General features: G+C 43.4%; 2 protein-coding genes across 2 annotated transcripts; both read left to right on the top strand.

Moving 5' to 3' along the window:
• Positions 1-213: 213 nt before the first annotated feature.
• LOC134184546 (uncharacterized) lies at positions 214-10,218 on the top strand. The gene is made up of 3 exons (XM_062652268.1): positions 214-659; positions 7,398-8,456; positions 9,922-10,218. The coding sequence occupies exons 1-3, from the start codon at positions 224-226 to the stop codon at positions 9,993-9,995; spliced, it is 1,569 nt and encodes a 522-aa protein (XP_062508252.1). The 5' UTR covers positions 214-223; the 3' UTR covers positions 9,996-10,218.
• A 990-nt stretch (positions 10,219-11,208) lies between these two features.
• On the top strand, positions 11,209-13,151 carry LOC134184154 (uncharacterized). Its single transcript, XM_062651770.1, has one exon. It carries the CDS (start codon positions 11,209-11,211, stop codon positions 11,929-11,931), a length of 723 nt encoding a protein of 240 aa, XP_062507754.1. The 3' UTR covers positions 11,932-13,151.
• The last annotated feature ends 3,880 nt before the right edge of the window (positions 13,152-17,031 follow it).

Below are 17,031 nucleotides of genomic sequence, written 5' to 3'. Positions count from 1 at the left end.
ACAATACAGGGCGACGAGAGGCTCTACTAATTTGTATGTACTGTATGCATGGCATGGCATCACACAACTGCCATGCATGTGTCATATTTGACTCCTAAACAAGTTTGCTCAACTATTACACTAGTACTTTAATTGGTAAAATTGCATTAACTCAAGCCAATCACTGAGTGGATCGCATTGCAATTACCATTCGAACTGAACGGCCGGCCGGAATACTTGACTCATGGGCGTTCTGCTCCTGCAACTTGTTCTTCTTGCTGCCTTCTCATCCACAGACGCGAGTAACGGCAAGCACAAAGTACTAATCCTAGGCGGTGGCTTGGCCGGTCTGCGAGTGGGGCAAGTCCTGCATCAGCAGGGCGTTACGGATTTTCTCATTCTCGAAGCTGACAGCAAACTAGGAGGCAGGTTTCTTTCCTATTGCATGCCTGGAGTGCCTGCGTGCGTGAGCGACATCCACGTGGAGCCGTCCCTGGCGTCTCCGCATCCAATTCGTGACTTGTTGGACAACTGCAGCATCGCGTACGCTCCCGAAGTTCAGACCACCTTCAAATCAGTGGATGATGACGGGAAGGACGTGACTGCAGAGGTTTATGAGGCCTTTACACGCCTTGGAGAGTCAACAACTAGTCTTTGGGCTAATTGGTCTCCAGATGAAGGTGATATTATGGTCTGTCTGTGCTAGAGTATACCCACTGCGCGTGCATGTGCATTGTCTATACATCAAACCACGCTTTTGTCTGTCCGTCCGGGTGTCTGTAACGCTCCGATCGACACGACGCCGTTCTCGGATCGTCGCGAAACGCGGCGGCCGGGTCGAGATCGACGAACTCTCGAGTCGGATTTCGCCTAGACTGCCTCCGACGGCCAGAAACGAGACGTTGGCGTTCTGAAATGAGATGCGCGGAAGTTGTTCAATGTAATTAACCGAATATGCGGATGTGACGTGCTCGGTAGCCACGGACAAAAAGGGGAGTGGTTGGCTGCGTGGAGACTAGTAGTCTGAGATAGAAATGCTAGAGATTACAACGACAGCAGCAAATGCGTAGAGTCTCAGTGCAAACTGCGCTGCCGGGAGTGTGTAAGATCCATACTGTAATAGGACGCGTGTATTGTAAAAACGCGCAAAGTTAAATTGCTCCGCCCATAGGAGGTGTGTAAAACTCTAGTGTGAGAGAGGTCTCGTTTTGCCTGCTCCTCAGTTTGCGTCACATGACTAGGCTGACATCACAGTCAGGAGTTTTTCTCGGCTAGGTTTTGCAGACCTGGTAAATTATGCCATGTTCCTGGTCAGCCTGCAACACATTTTTCTCTAGACTTCTACGTATTAATTAGATGCAACTTACCATGGACCTACCATGATCCACGATAGTGGAGCCTTCTTTGTCGTTTGTTCTTTTTCTCTATGCAATGTGTGCACATAACAATTAAGTATTAGTTATCACATAGGTAGCTGGCGTTTATGGCATTTATTGAGGCCTAACAGGATTATCAACAGGATAATTGACCTAGCTGGAGGCAAGGTTCAATTATGGAAGTGTTAAGCCCTGAGGCTGAGGTGTCCATAATGCCATAAACACCACATAGCCATGTAATATGTAATTTATTGTATGGGCATGGATTTGCATCAACTTTCAACAACGAAGTTGTAATTGGTAGATGCCAGTGGCTGTGTAGTTTTGAACTGTAGTCTGCGTAGCTAGCTTGTATCATGACTTCAGCATTCTACATGGGCAACAAGCAATAAATAACTTGTTTGTGCTTGTGACCTTGCTGACCTAATTAGTAGATGTAATAGGTGTTATGTGGCTGCCCTAAGTGTGTTGTGTTATGTTTGGTAGCTAATGGCTTTTGAAAGTTTGTATAAGGGAAAGATGCTAATAGACTAAATAGCATGTAGTGTATTGTATTGAGCCTGATGTTTACTCTAAAATGTATCCAGGGTATATTCTGTTGCTATGACAGTGGGTGGATTATCGGTTATATTCTACTTCTACGTGACCTGTACAAGCGCTGTAACTGGCTCATATTACCTACCCAACCACGCCCATATAATAACTCCTGTATACAATAGAGTTTGGTACAGTGTAGGTTTAGTAGAGTCTTCTTTGGTGATTTGCTATAGCACTAGGTGTCTAATATATAATTTGAAATGTTTGTCTCCCATGTTGTTTGTCAGAATGGCATAATGGTAATGGTCAATCTGACCTGAGGAATCCCTAATGAAAAAACAACATGTAACAAATGTGGCTTAATTAGTTAAGTTAATCATTGATTTGTAGGGCATAAAAAGTTTTTACAGTTGCTTACAGAGAAGTAGCGCATAAGCTCGTGTGTTTGTAATCAGCCACTGAGAAGCTGTGAAGTTTGATACACAGGCAAGTTCCATCGTGTTGTAGAGTTGATTATAACAGCAACATTCCGTTGGGGCAAGAGCCTACTGAGTGTTCTACTGCAAGCTTTTTTGTACTTTTTTTTTGTGTACAGTAGAGGAACTTGAGGTGGCAGGTCTTGGCATTGTACAAGCACTTCAGATACAGTTGCTGGTTTGTTTATCTGTTACTGCTGGATAGGATTATGATCTGACAGAAGACCTAGGGCTAAGGGCATAAATCAAAATGCAGATATGACTTTTTACTGTCTTCTTTGTATAGCTAGCAAGTTTGGAAATACTTCAAACTTAAAAGCCGTGTCCATGCAGACTAGACCAGAATGGATCATGGTCCGATTGCAATCGAATCCACCTCCCAATGTGGATTGGATTTATCATGATTGGATCGCGATCCAGTTGCCACTGTTGACAGAGCTTTACTCTCTGATGTCTACAGTTTGCCAATTGGCTTAGAAGTCAGCGAGTTAAATTTCTAAAGCATTTTGGAAAGCAGCTTGCTTATAGCAGAGTAGACCACCACGACTGCAGTGCTAGTCCATGGGCCAAGGTCAAAAAAAGGCTTCAGAAAACAAGTCCCATTCCACCCTCCGGAAGACACAAGTTTCTTATCACCAAATGATAGACATGTCCAAGTACAGCATTTCTGCACTTGTCCCCCGTTGCGAAAAGTGTCCGTTTAGCTGTAATTAAATATTTTAATATAGCAGCGCCGACGGTCCGTTGTCCGAGGTTGCACTATACGTAGTAGCATTCAAAAGACGTTTGGGAACTAAGTAAATTATTTTCTACACCAAAGTCAACCCAATATTGCATTTCTAATTTAGTAATACCACATTTCTTAACTAAAACTCTCAAAATCGGCAGCTATATTTCGCTGTGATATTTACGCTGTCAATTCCCCGTCTGACGATACGCTGCTATCTTAACTTAATTCGCAGCAGTATCATCACTATCACTATCATCATCGTCGTCGTCGTCCCCGTCGTCATGGTCATCAATAGGAGCATTATGAATATCTACAGCATTGGTGTCGTCCTCTCCCTGGTCACAGTTACTGCAATTCTCGCATCGACAGATTTCTGTACACTTCAGTTCATTTTTAAAACAACCGCAGCGATTGCTGTTGCAACCAGTTTTGCAGCTACGGTTAAGTGCTGCAGTTAAGTACTTCTAGAATTGCATCTGGTGCTGGGTGCTGGCCCATCCACTTGATTTCTATTTTTCCTGTCCATACACAATCCAACCGTGTCCATTACAACTTCCGACGGCAGGAAAGGCTTGGAGAGCATGTTTCCAAATGTAGGCTTAATAGTTGGTCCGTTTGACGTACAGTGACGGCATCGGCTGTTGGGGGGAGGTTCTGGCACGCAGGAGCCTTAGCACAAAAGATTTTGTACCTTGCTTCATTAATAGATGTGCAGTTCTGTTGCCCATACAATCGACAAACAAACAATTCGCAACTTTTTTGAGTGTCTAACGAGCATTAAGGGGCTACTCCTAGTCCTGCCATGCCTGCCTGAATTGTACGATCTTTTATTAGAATTTCAAATGATCGCTTTTTGCCTTTACCATAGAATGCACTCGTAGTATCGCAACCAGTGAATGCATGATATCCTGGAAGAGAGTTGCATATTTCTGTTCCAAGCGCGTGGGCTAGCCTCGACAAATGCACGAAACGCCGCCGGTCCTTGGTACCCGTTAGCCACAGCAACTGAACATGACGAAAAACATCCAAAGAGGCTCCATATATGTCAATGAAAGCAACGTCAGTGTCTGGAGATTTGGTGATGGTAGTTGATTCTCTAGATTGTGCAGCATATAGGAAGAGTCTTGTGTCTGCCTCCTCACGAGAGCACGTTAGCTCAAGAACCTCTGACCGCGATACCTGTTCACCGTCGGTAGATGTCAAGCGGACACAACCGGTTCCGGAACAAACGTAAAGATTAATGTTTTTGAGCATCGTACTGTAGCAAGAAGTACACTCGTTTACTAAAAAGTCCAACAGAGCACTCTTGTTGTTTCCAGAGCTTAGGTACTTCTTCTACTGCTTTGGACATCGCCGAGACGCATTAATAATATGGGAAACAATAACGCCGGTAGAGGCACGCTTGCTGCGCTCTGCGTCTTTGATGGATACAGATGGATAGCGATCTATGACAAAGTCAACACGAGAAAGCTGATCGTGGTCACGAGTGCCTAATACTGAGCGAAGAATTTGAAAAGCAAGATCTCGAAGAGTGCCTGTAAGCCTAGTAAGTGATTGAATAGTAGCCATTGCTTCGACTAGCAGTGCTGCTCTGCCAATGTTTTCTACCGGGGAGCCATAGCTTTCCAAGAGAAGCAGTAAAGAAGACTTGGTTGTTTTATTCAAATTACCTTGCGGTGAAGCCAAACTCAATGGCAGTGGACTTAAGGAAAACGAAAGGACCATCCGGAAGTCAAGATTCCTACTCGTCGAGATTGCCAACATTCGTGAAAGAAGCTCATGTCAGCCTTTATTGCTACATCACGAGAATTAGCTCGGACTGTGACTGTCTTGGTCATCGATGAGAAAGTTTTCAGCTTCAACTTTTGCAGCTTGTCAAGAAATCCAACACTGCCACTACACAAGCGTTCATGAACAAACTTCTCGGCATGTGTGCTTCCTATTTGGTACGCTGGCAAGAGGTCGTTCGCGACGTCAGGTGGAGCCATTATTCCAGATGAAATGTTCACAACGCAGCTTGACGCCTCAAATGGGTTAGACCAACATTCAAGCGTGCCAATTACACTCCGAACATCATCTTCGTCTCGCTTTATTCGCGTCAAATCTTTGTGTCGCTTGCTTCTATCAGACTCTTGAAATGCCAGCCAAACTGTGGCAAGCCGCAGTTATGGCCGCACGGTCATGTGCTGTGGCGATCCATCTCTGAACGGCTCCGCATCTCAGACTACTACCAATAACTCCTCCTTTGGTTTTAGTATCGCGATTTATAGATTGTTCAATAGCCATGTCAACAGGTACTTGTGCGAAGACGTTATGAGACCTTTGGACAGCAAACTCTCCTGCTTCTAGCAGAGCGTGAGCATCCGGATGAGTTTCTGCAAGAGAGACCATGTCGTACCAGTTGACAGTGAGATACCGACAGTAGTTTGTTCTGTCGTATGCAAGCATCCATGGTATCATGTCGTGAAGGCATTGCAAGTGGAGAGACCAGTCTCCAATCCGAGTAGAACGAACAAACTGCAGCAGTAGTTCAATCATATAGCACTACGACATCCAAAACGCTGCCGTCTGTCCGCGATCAGAATCGGTGAACTTCATGTACGCAGATTGTATACATTGAAACTGTTTTGAAGACATCATTTCTGCATAATTGGTCTTTGAGGGACTCGGTCGTAACTCTTGCAGTCACGGACGCAGCTCTAAAAGGGCCTGTCGATCGGGTAGGCTAGTAGAGTCTTCAAACGCTTGCCAGCTTAGGCGTTGAAATGCTTCGCATAAGACTTCGTGGACGCGCATAGCACGGTTGTAGTGCTTTCCCGATATTACACCTACACACAGATTAGCGAACGTAGGTGTGAATACAGCTGAGTTTAAACAAGACTTCGCAAACGAGGATATAAGGCTACTTGGCACTCAGTGTAAACGCACTAGAAGTCTTTGCTGACGACGGCGAGAGAAACAGCATTGACGCTAACGCACGTTCGTGCAGAGACTCGAGCGCAATCTGTTCGTATTTGTCCAGTCTCTCGTTATGTTTTGAATAGCTGCTGTCTAAAGACTCATATATTTCTTCTTCAAGTTAATGTTCCGCTTTTAAATGCTAGAAAACAGAGTCTGCCCTCGGAGTACAGAGCGTACTCGCTGTCAGAACCATAAATAGGCAAATGCAACCGAACGGACAACATTTGCGAAGGGGGACAAGTGAAGAAATGCTTTAAATGGATTCCTCTAACGTTTCGTAAAAAGAAATGTGTGTCTTCACGTGGGTGGAATGCAACTTCGTCTTTTTGAGACCTGGCCCACGGACTATGCTTAGTTGTTTTGTTGCAATCAAGGAATACTTGTTACTGTATAAATACTGGAACTTGTCGGGGAGACCTGAATGATGCTAAACAGATTGTGTTATTTTTAGTTTCAGGTAGTGTATAGACTGATTTTATTCTTCAATGGCACAAAGGACGTATATCCAGCCCATAGCTTGAGTTTAGCAATACTTTTCTGTTGTGACAAACCAGACTACTGCCACATGACCTATGAGGTCACGTGCTCTAGCTGAATGTCTAAATTAAGCTAATGCATTGATGAGATATCGGTGTGGCAGTTCTGTTTTAAAAGTCAGGTGTAGGGAGTGATCTAAGTGTATAGAGTTTGATTTAGTAACCTGATTTCATGACCTATACACTTAAATTATATGAGCAAATTTGTTTTGACCATCTGGTTAACAGTGGCACTAGATTCTGTTTACATAGGAGGCTGTAAAGTCTGTTCGATAATTGAGTTGGTACCAAAAAATGAGCAGCTGGGGGACTATTTTGAGACGTACAGAGCACATATGGGCTCTGTTCCTCTCTAATCAATTATGCATGGCAATGTCTGGTTCATAGAATATATTAGAGAGGAGATATGGCACTTTTGGAAATATGGAAGAACGACCAGACGGCTTCTGTAACCCAAGTTCCTAGGGTTAACTATGGCAACCACAACCGGTCCCCTGGACCAGTTATGGCAGCCACAATCAGTCCCCACCAGTTAAGGCGGGGGACCAACTATAGCGTTTCACCATCTGTATAAATGATGAAACAAGAAACATCACTATTTTGTGGTTAGGAAATGTGAAAAGTATTAAGGAGTCTTGGAAAAGGGTGCCTGACTGGCTGGGATAAACATCAGTAGTACTGTACTGTACTGTACAGTGTAACATAGTTAACTACTACCATATATAAGTGTGTCTAATATAGGCCATGTATATGCTGCGGTTTGAGTAAGTTTCTCAACTGTTGTTGCTTTAATACATTCTAGATGATATGGATCTGCAAGGTGCATTTCGAATCTATAACTGGCACCCCGTAACTCCAGTAGATTGGGCAGTGGACTCATTGTACTCAGACATCCTCTACGCCGTCAAACCATCAGAATTGTCGACTCATACGTACATATCTACTCTGTCTGCGTCGTACGCAACAGACGGTTCACTCCATATCTACACCATCAGAAACTCGTACAATGGCAATCAAGAGCTTGTCGACTGTTTGAAGCAAAGTTACTTGACCGACCCAGACGAGCGTGTGAAGCTGAACACAACAGTGACTGAAATACAATACAGCGAGTCAGGTGTGGTGGTCACCACATCGGATGGAAAGACGTATGAGGCAGACTTTGCCGTCGCCACGTTCTCATTGGGTGTCATGCAACAGGAGGCGGTCACTTTCCGTCCCTCCCCCAATTATGCTAAGAGAAAAGCGATCAATAAATTCCGTATGGGTTATTACGCGCTCCTCTATTCTCAGTTTTCTACCAGAGTCGACAGTTCCATTGACAGATCGAGTTCTAACAACCAACCTGTCCATTATGTGAACGTGTCGCCTCATCGTAATGTTTACCACTTCTTTTACGACGTTTATGAGACTATTGAGGAGAAGGTGGATCACTCGAGCGGTTTCAATCTTTTTTCTAGCTGGATTTCAGGCGATGACGCTCTTAGGGTGGAAACACAAGAGATAAATAAGACAACAGCGGAATTGACGGAGATGTTTCGTCGCTTTTTTGGTAAATCTACTCCCGAGCCTAAAGTGTTTGTCAGTCAAGCCAATACCAATCCTCTCTATTATGGCGCCATTCCGAGTTTTCCTAGTGGAGCGACGGATGAAGATTACGACAAGCTGAGGGAACCACTTGGCAGAGTGTTCTTTGCTGGAGACGCTTATTATATGACTGCAAGCTTGAATGGTGCCACGCGTGCTCTCTACAGTGGAAATGAAACAGCAATGGCGGTGATTGAATGTATGAATGGAGGCTCCTGTGCTATGAGCAAGTTTGCTGCAACACCACCGGAAAAGCAATGTCCCACACCTGGAACAGGTGAATCCTCGTTTCTGTCTGCTTGTTTGTCTGCCTGCCTGCTTGCCTGCCTGCCTGCTTGCCTGCCTGCCTGCCTGCCTACCTGCTGCTGCATGTATCGTAATAAAATAACCTGCCTGCCTGTCTGTCTGTATGTATGTATGTATGTATGTATGTATGTATGTATGTATGTATGTATGTATGTATGTTTGTCTGTCTGTCTGTCTGTCCGTTTTATATTTTGAGCAAAAATTACTACACTAATCATCAGCAGCAAGCTAGGAATAGAGTTCAATGATTACAATAAAGTTCTTACTACATGAAAATATACCTAAAAGAGAGTCTGGTCCTCAAAGGACCACCACCAGCAGTCATTTATCTAGCAAACAACTGGTATACTTTGCTGAGGCTTTCATCTGGCTGTCTGCCTGTCAATCACATATATTTGAACTTTTATGTATGATACAAATCGCAATGGAGGGTACTACGTACTGTCCAACTACTAGTAGTGTTGATCAATTAAACTAAGCTAAAATTGAAACTCGCGTAAAACAAAGTGAGAACTGCATTTAAGAACTACAGTGTACAAGGAAAGCCTCCAGTACCAGCTAATGGCTGAAGTACAGGCATGGGTGGCAAAGAGGTCACATCTGTTGCCTTAATTCAGACAGCGAAGATAGCTTTTTAGCATTACACTTCTGGAGCTGAACAGAAAGCGTTTGGACCAGAAGTTGATAAACTCCGCAGCGTTCTGTCTGTCTGTCTGTCGTCTGTCTGTCTGTCTGTCTGTCTAAGAAAAACGCAAAGTGACAAAATATGGTTAACAGCAGTCTATAGCAGGATCTGATACAACATGTATTCCACTGGTTTTTGAACACTTTGGTTTTTGCGGCCCTATGGCTGAAGACTATCTCGATAAGATCTCCAAAATTTCAAAAGATGCAAATCGAAAAAGCAGCGAAACAGACTTTAGAGATAGATGGAGAAAGCAACTGTCTATAGTTGTACAGTCTTGCAACTCTTGTGTGATTTTTAAAAAGTTGTCGAAGTTGTCTAGGTGCAATTTTGATGATTTTCTGTATGATAAAGACGTTCAACATTTTGTTCATTGACTGTTATTGTTATGCATACGTAAAGTTAGCGATTGTTATTGGTAGAGTAAGAGTTCGAATATATCAATCTGTCTGTCTGTCTGTCTGTCCGTCCGTCCGTCCGTCTACCTGTTTGCCTGCCTCCTTCCTGCAATGCTTTCCTACTTATGTGTCTCTGTCTGTCTGTCTGTCTGTCTGTGTGTCTGTCAGTCGATGGGCTTGTCGGTCTGTCTGTACCGTTTTCTTCTGTCTCTGTCTGTCTCTTTGTTCGATTTTGTACATCAGTGTAGATCTCCGTGGCAAAGCAAAGCAACGGTCTGTTTATCTGTATGTCTATCTCAACAAAAATCATCTGTACATCGAGATAAACAAGTAATGTGCGCTTGTATTTACAGGGAGCGGTCACGGTGTTGTGGCCGATGTTGTCGCTATTGTCTTCTTTCTAGCAATGTCCATCCTAGTTTACTGATCCATCTAACGTCCGTTTGTCGCTTGCGTTCTAACTTCTATATTCAAGTTTGCCGTTGCATCGCTGCCTAGCTTTAAATTTGCTTTTAGTTTAGAGTTTGTAGACTTTGTTTGTTTCCTTAGATAGTTCGCTAGAAAGTGAAGGTGTTGCTTGTGTAAGTGTTCTGCTAGAGATATAGCGTTAGGGAGGCGAAATTGTACATGACAGTGCAAGTCTAATACGAGCACTCGGAATCCGACCTCTCAGTATACGCTCGCAACGCAGGAAATTGTCTCACGCACGTGTATATTACTAAATATTTTCACTTCTGTTTTGGAAGCTCGAATATCAATCGAACCGATACTTAATTGTGCGCATGCGTCGTCTATAAAAGCAAATGCTGACAAAATTGAGTTCAGTGGAGGAGGCATGGAAAGTCATCGTAGATTGACAGAGGGCACACTCTACAGGGCTGCAGATAATGCTACAACAATGAAAGCAGCAAGAGAGCTTTTACTTGCCAGTGCTCCAAAAGACGTACTTCAATATCAGCTTGTCAACATGCTACAATTACACCATGAACTTCAAATCTGGAACCCATGCAAAGCACAACAACATCACGAAGGTAAAGACATCAATGCAGCCATATCTCTCCAGCCAATACCTAGAATTGGAGTTCATCAAATGTCACTGAACATACACTGGACATCAGCCAATGTCAACTATTCTCTAGACAATGCTGCAGCAAACCCAAACACACACTTGGTAGACTCAAAGGATGCAAAGCCGTAGTGTTAGGAGATGTGAGGCCTGTTCAGCTACCTGGAAAGTCTTGGAAAAAGACTGACTATCCAGACCGTGATTGGAATCAGTCAAGAGAAAATGTTGTCACTCCGAACACGCACCTGTTTGTTGAAACTGTTGTTGTGCCTAGACAACACCTTGTTCCCGATGATGACTATAGAGCAATTGCAGGTCCTACCGGAACTCCATTGTATATTAAGAGAACAGGACAGGCTGTAACTCTCTTAAGCCTCAGCTTTTTTTAACCAGACACAGCACTTTGTTCACTGAATAATTTGTTCTTTTTGATGTGCCAACCTGTTCGAGACAGCTATTTCAGAAATCCAGCAACAGGCAAACTGAAACGCTGCTTTGTGTTCATTACCGACAATGGCCCGTCAGTTGCCCCAGCAAGCATTTGGTATAAATGCTCCTAGTCAGATTTTGTCGTATGTTCAACTTGGACAAGGTGGTTCAAAAATCATTCGCTGAATACCACTCTAAACGAAATTTTGTTGAAAGAGTTCATGCTGTTGAAAATGAAGCATTGTCAAAGCATGGACCATTTAATTCTCATCAAGTCCATGGCCATGCTAAGACGGGATCTCAGGAGCATAAGAAAAACATGCTGGCCATGGCGAAGGATATAGAAAGATGTCTCAATTTTGGTGTTTTATACAATAAACAACCACTTCATGCATTTCAGTCTATCAAAGAAGGTGATTTCGTGTTTGATGATGAAGTGCAGTTAAAGTGTTTCTTGTCATTGTCAGACATTCGTAAGGTAGAAGTTGGTTCAATGGCATATGGAATGACACGAACCAAGCTATCAGAGCACCTCTGTGCAATTTGGGAATTGAATGCAGACTTTGCTAGTACTTACTGTGATGACTACAAAGCTGTCTGTGGTCGTATGATTGAACGTAAACGTGATACAAATAGAAGACATTGCCTGACTGTTTACAAAGACAAATATACAATCGCAGTATATAACGATGGTTCAGACTGGGAAGGCAAAACAGAAGACTCGATTGAACGCCAACCTGTTCCTGATTATGTCGGGTGGTTTGAGACAGGAGGTGAGCTGCATTACTTGGCCTATGAAAACGAAAAAGGCTGCCAACAGGACCTTGGGACAATTGTGAGGGAACATTTTTGCCAACGAAAGTACTAGAGCTTTGTTGCAAAGTGTCCCGAAGTCTCCATCAGACCTCAATGAAGACATCACAATCCTTGCATGGGTTCCAACACCAGAAGTCAAACTTTTTTGTCAGAAAGTAGAAGAAAAAAACAGCACTTGCTCTAGAAAGGATAGAGCGAGACTAACGTGGTCCAGACATACACTGTATCGTAGGAACAGCAAGGCAGATCTTATCAAAATGTGCAAGGACAAAGGATTAGATGTCAGTCGATCAAAACGTGAGCTGGTAAAAACAATAGCAAAACATGCTGGTCAGTGTACGCCATCTAGACCTAGCTTGTATGATGGTAAACTCGATACTGTACCTGTTGGAACAAGGGCATTGGCCAGACTGTCTGTCAGTGAACTTCTTGACATACTACACCATCATGGATTCTACTGCCTGGAGTCAAAAGACGAAATGGTTCTGCGAGTAGCAGCTATCCAGAATGGAAGATTTGACGTAGCATTCAACCGAGAAATGGAAGGAATAGAAGACCTGGTGACAATGGCAGAAGGGCTAATAGTGAATGAGATGAGTGACTTTCTGCGAAACCTACCATCATTCCATCGGCAGCGTAGCACTAATGCCTTCCCCAAACCACCGAGAAATACCAAAAAAGTGGACAATTTCGACAGAGCATAGTCGATGTGTTTCTTGACAAACTAGAAGACCTACCCAAATTATTTAGCAGGTTCCGCAGCAACTTGAATATTAGAAGGAAATGTCTCACCGACAAAAACAAGACACCACAAAAATCGAAACAACTGAAAATAGTACAACACACACCAACTCCAGCTGACCACCCTTATCCAAGCTGGAGTGCTGCATAAGAAGATCTCCATGAACGGTCCACAAGAGTAGGAGCAAAAAGTCGTGTATGCCGGACTGATGTTGACGCAAAAGACTCCAATTGGGAAAGTGGCTGGTATCAAGCAATTGTCCAAGACTATCAAGAGGAAGAAGATGTGATTGCTGTGAATTAGGATCACAAGCCACAGCAAGTATACTACATGGACGTATGGCCAGCCATAAGCAAGGGAAAATTACAGTGAAGTTGACTACAAAAGTTTCCTATTTAGTAAAATGTAGCAGGAAACTGGAATTTTAGACTAGCCTCTAATTCTATGATCAATTAATTAATTACTAAAGTTACCAGTCTCTAAGCACTCATTCTTTGATATGTATACGTTAACAGTGATTACTAATAAGTATTGCCATAACAAACTGACGTCTTATGTTCCACTTACCTCTCTATTCTGCACCTGTATGGTCACTGATACTATTCCACATAATGGTTTAGGTAGATCACCGCTCAATGATCACATTTATTGATCAGGAGAGACCATAACACAGCTAACAGATTAGAGCAACAAGCCCTGCAATTTTAGGGCAACCCCGTGATCAGTTAGTAATATTTGTAGCTTTGGATACCGGATTGCAAACGCACACGGCATTTAGGGCACTGGAAGTAAAAACTTTCTGAGGAGAGGAAGAGTCTGCCTGCACCTAAGCTGTACGTTCTGAGAGGAAGGGAAGGTCTGCGCTTAGGCGTTATATTCTGAGGGGAGGGGAGAGTATGTGCCTAGGCAGTAATTTCCAAGGGGAGAGGGGGGCAAGATGTGATGTCATCCATACTCTCTGCCTGGAGAGTAACTGCAATAGCCCATTTACGTGCAGATTTTGGCACAAAGGTATATAGCTAGCAACGATAAATTTGCGACGTCACATTTTATTGCTGCGGCAGTCTTCTCGATAAATGACGTACTGGCGTATAATTATTGCACACATCTATCTAATTACTACAGCGTGTCTCATGGGGTCTGTACCGGGTTTCCAATTAACCGCTATAGCCAGATGTTACTCGATCGATAAATAACAGCAGCACAAACACCAACTCAAGGATGAATTATTTTGTATCAATCGCCACACATTTTTGGCAAGTTAAATTGCCCCAATGAGCGGCGTAGACAGCCTAGTTCCCGTGATTGGGGGCACAGATCATATGTCTATGTTTGAAAATTTAGCAGTCTAGGTTGACTGTAGAGTCTTAGGCCAACCACAAGTGTGAAACTACATGGACCGATACACACGTTACAGCTAGCGTACTAGACTCGTGCCCAGTCCTCCTTTGCGCTAGGTTGCTACACGACGTGCGCTAGGTCTCTACTTCACGTGCACACTGACTCGTCGGTTGAACGTCACATTTTTTCTGTTGACATAATTGGACACTTTTGGAGGTGCCACCGAGACAGGTTTAGCCTGTAAATACCACAACTATTATGTTATAATTGATAGACGAGTATAGGATGAGATTGACGCGGAAGCACAAAGCATGTGATATGGGCGTGGCCAGTAACTTTGCAGAGTATAGTGGGGCCTCAATTCGAGAGCGGCCTCTATTTTCAACAAGTCTCTTTAGCTGCGGCTTCTAAACGAGGGCGGTTTCTATTCAAGGGCTGCTACTATTCGAAGAAACACGGTATGTATGTATATATATTTACATGAGACAATGTTAGTATTCTAATTCTTCTGTTTATGGCAAGCCTGACGGTATTCTTTGCCACTTTAATCACAAGGTATTGGAATAAGAGAGGAAATCCCGGTGAAATTAACTATAGTGGCTGCGTTTAGACATACCACGAGGATACAAATACAAATAATGGGAAGAAAAGAAAACCGAGATGTTAATTAATATTAATAGCTACTGGAGACCACTTGCAGAAAGAAAACGAGTTGTAACTATAGGTTAATGAAACAATGATAGCTAGTATAATTGATGTATGTATGATTGCAATGTAAACGTTTTATACTGAGTTCTATGGACTCTTCTAATACAAACCATATATATATATATATATATATACATTGATTGAAGAGTCGTTACCGAAAACGGTTGACATAGCACCACTAATAGATAACATGCTAGATCTCACTGTCACTAAAATCTTGTCCTAGAGATCACACTGCAACCACTGTTACCACATGCAGTATACTAAGGAAAACATCGATCCAGTTGCATACATACTACACTCGAGCAATCGTACAGGTTCATGTAGGTACTGTACAGACAAATTTTGGGGAAGCCTACTCGTGCCCCCCAGGTCCCTTCCCCCATCGCTACGTTGCTACCCCAATTTTGGACTTCTATGCAGCGACGCCCTCTTGTATAGACCAGTGGCGTAGCTATGGAAGCCTGCTGGGGGCACGTGTCCCCCCAAATTTTCTACTTTTTAAATTTTGATGTTAGACTTTGCAACTTGCGACCAATGTTTTCAAATTCTAGGATTAGCTAGCCATTAATGCCCATGACAATGATGATAATGATGCCGATTACGATATTATTAATTAAATCGCTTCTATTTTCCGTAAAGTACATTGGCTAACCCTGCTGTCACGTTCCATCGATCAACATTATCGATCGACCTCATGGCTTTGCCTAATGCAAATTCAAGGAAACAGACTTCCCGCGGAAGCGACACAGAAAGGACAGTATATTATCTTTCGTTAAGCATAAACGCTGTAAGTCAGTCAGTTTACGGCCAGTAGGTTTCTTAGGGGGCAGTAGGCGTCTAGTAAACTTGAAATGGTGTCATTTCAAGCGGATTTTAGAGAGCAAACGGAAAGTAAATTTAGTCTCTCTCTGACGTGATAGACCATCTCTTGTCATTGAAAGAGGCTTTCGTAGACCTGCTCAAAGTCTTACAAATTGTGTTGGCATTAGGTGTCTCTACCGCGTGATGTGAGCGTGTTTGAAAAGACTGAAGACCTACTTTAAGACTGGCATTGGACAAGATGGATTAAATAGCCTAGAGCTTCTGACCATAGAAAGGGATATGTCTAGTAAGATAGACTTGGAAGCAGTAGACAAGTTTGCTCAGTAGAAAAAAACAGAAGAACTAAGCTTAATTAACAAGTGAAAGGTAAACGGTTAAATTAAGAGAAAAAATACAGATTTGAGAAAATTTTCAAGTGTTTTCCCCAATCTTGGACTCTGGCTACGCCGCTGTATAGACTGTACAGTCTCGACCTTGTTTAGTAACCGACTACCGTTCTCGTCACATGGTGGCATTTTTGCATCTTTCCCTTCTGTAGTGTTTCTATCGACATCACAGTCTACTATTAATGACAAGTGCTTTGGCGGGGACTTCCTGAAGGCCATCTTGCTCCCCAAAACATTCATTTTTCTTTTCCAGTAAGCTTGCCACAAAAGCACGTGTTAAATCACGTGGACTGCGCGCCAGGAGAGGACTGGGTACGAGTCTAGGAAGTCACTGCCTCAGAAATTGCGGAGATCAGTAACTGTTGTTCTAGGTCAGCCAACACAAACGTGTCGCGTTTGTCTATAGCTACTTCGTCTCGCGTTGTAATGGCACATTGATTACATTCGTAATTGGATCTACTGCAACAATATTATGGTGTCACTAGTCACTTCCGGTGCCAAACATCAACGCGAACAGAGAGGAGATTGCAATCCTCTACTGTCCCTTCGATCTACGAAGTACACTTTATATTCTCTTTAATTAATCAGCATTAAACAATGTCGTTTGAACGCAAAAAGCACCGTACGTACTACTAATTGCAGAGGTTGCTACCTCGGTGTCTACAAAAACATCCTGTGCATGTAGCTCTAGACAATACGTCACCCCGTCCCGTCATGACAATTGTTCTGCTGCAGCTGCTTGTTCTGCTTGTTGCGTTCTCGTGCACGAGCGGCGATAGTCCACGACCAAAAGTTCTAATTCTCGGAGGCGGTCTGGCTGGTCTTCGAGCGGGGCAAGTCTTGCAGCAAAATGGCGTTCGCGATTTTCTCATTCTCGAAGCGGGCAACAAACTTGGAGGCAGGTTTCTCTCATTTTGCTTGCCAGAGGTGTCTGCGTGCGTGAGCGACATCAACGTGGAGCCCTCACTACCATCACCTCATCCAATTGGAGAGTTGTTCGACAAATGCAGAATTGCCTAAGCACCCGAGGCTGTGTCAACCATCAAAGCTGTGGATGACGCTGAAAACGACGTGAGCGCTGAAATAAATTTACTGTCTCAACGCTTGGATAGTATATACTACAATTTGGTCCAAGCATGGAGACCAGAAG

The sequence above is a fragment of the Corticium candelabrum genome, chromosome 9, assembly GCF_963422355.1.
Source record: "Corticium candelabrum chromosome 9, ooCorCand1.1, whole genome shotgun sequence".
Lineage (NCBI taxonomy): Eukaryota > Metazoa > Porifera > Homoscleromorpha > Homosclerophorida > Plakinidae > Corticium > Corticium candelabrum.
Note: the sequence above shows the minus strand (reverse complement) of the source record. Positions and strands in the feature narration are given on the sequence as shown.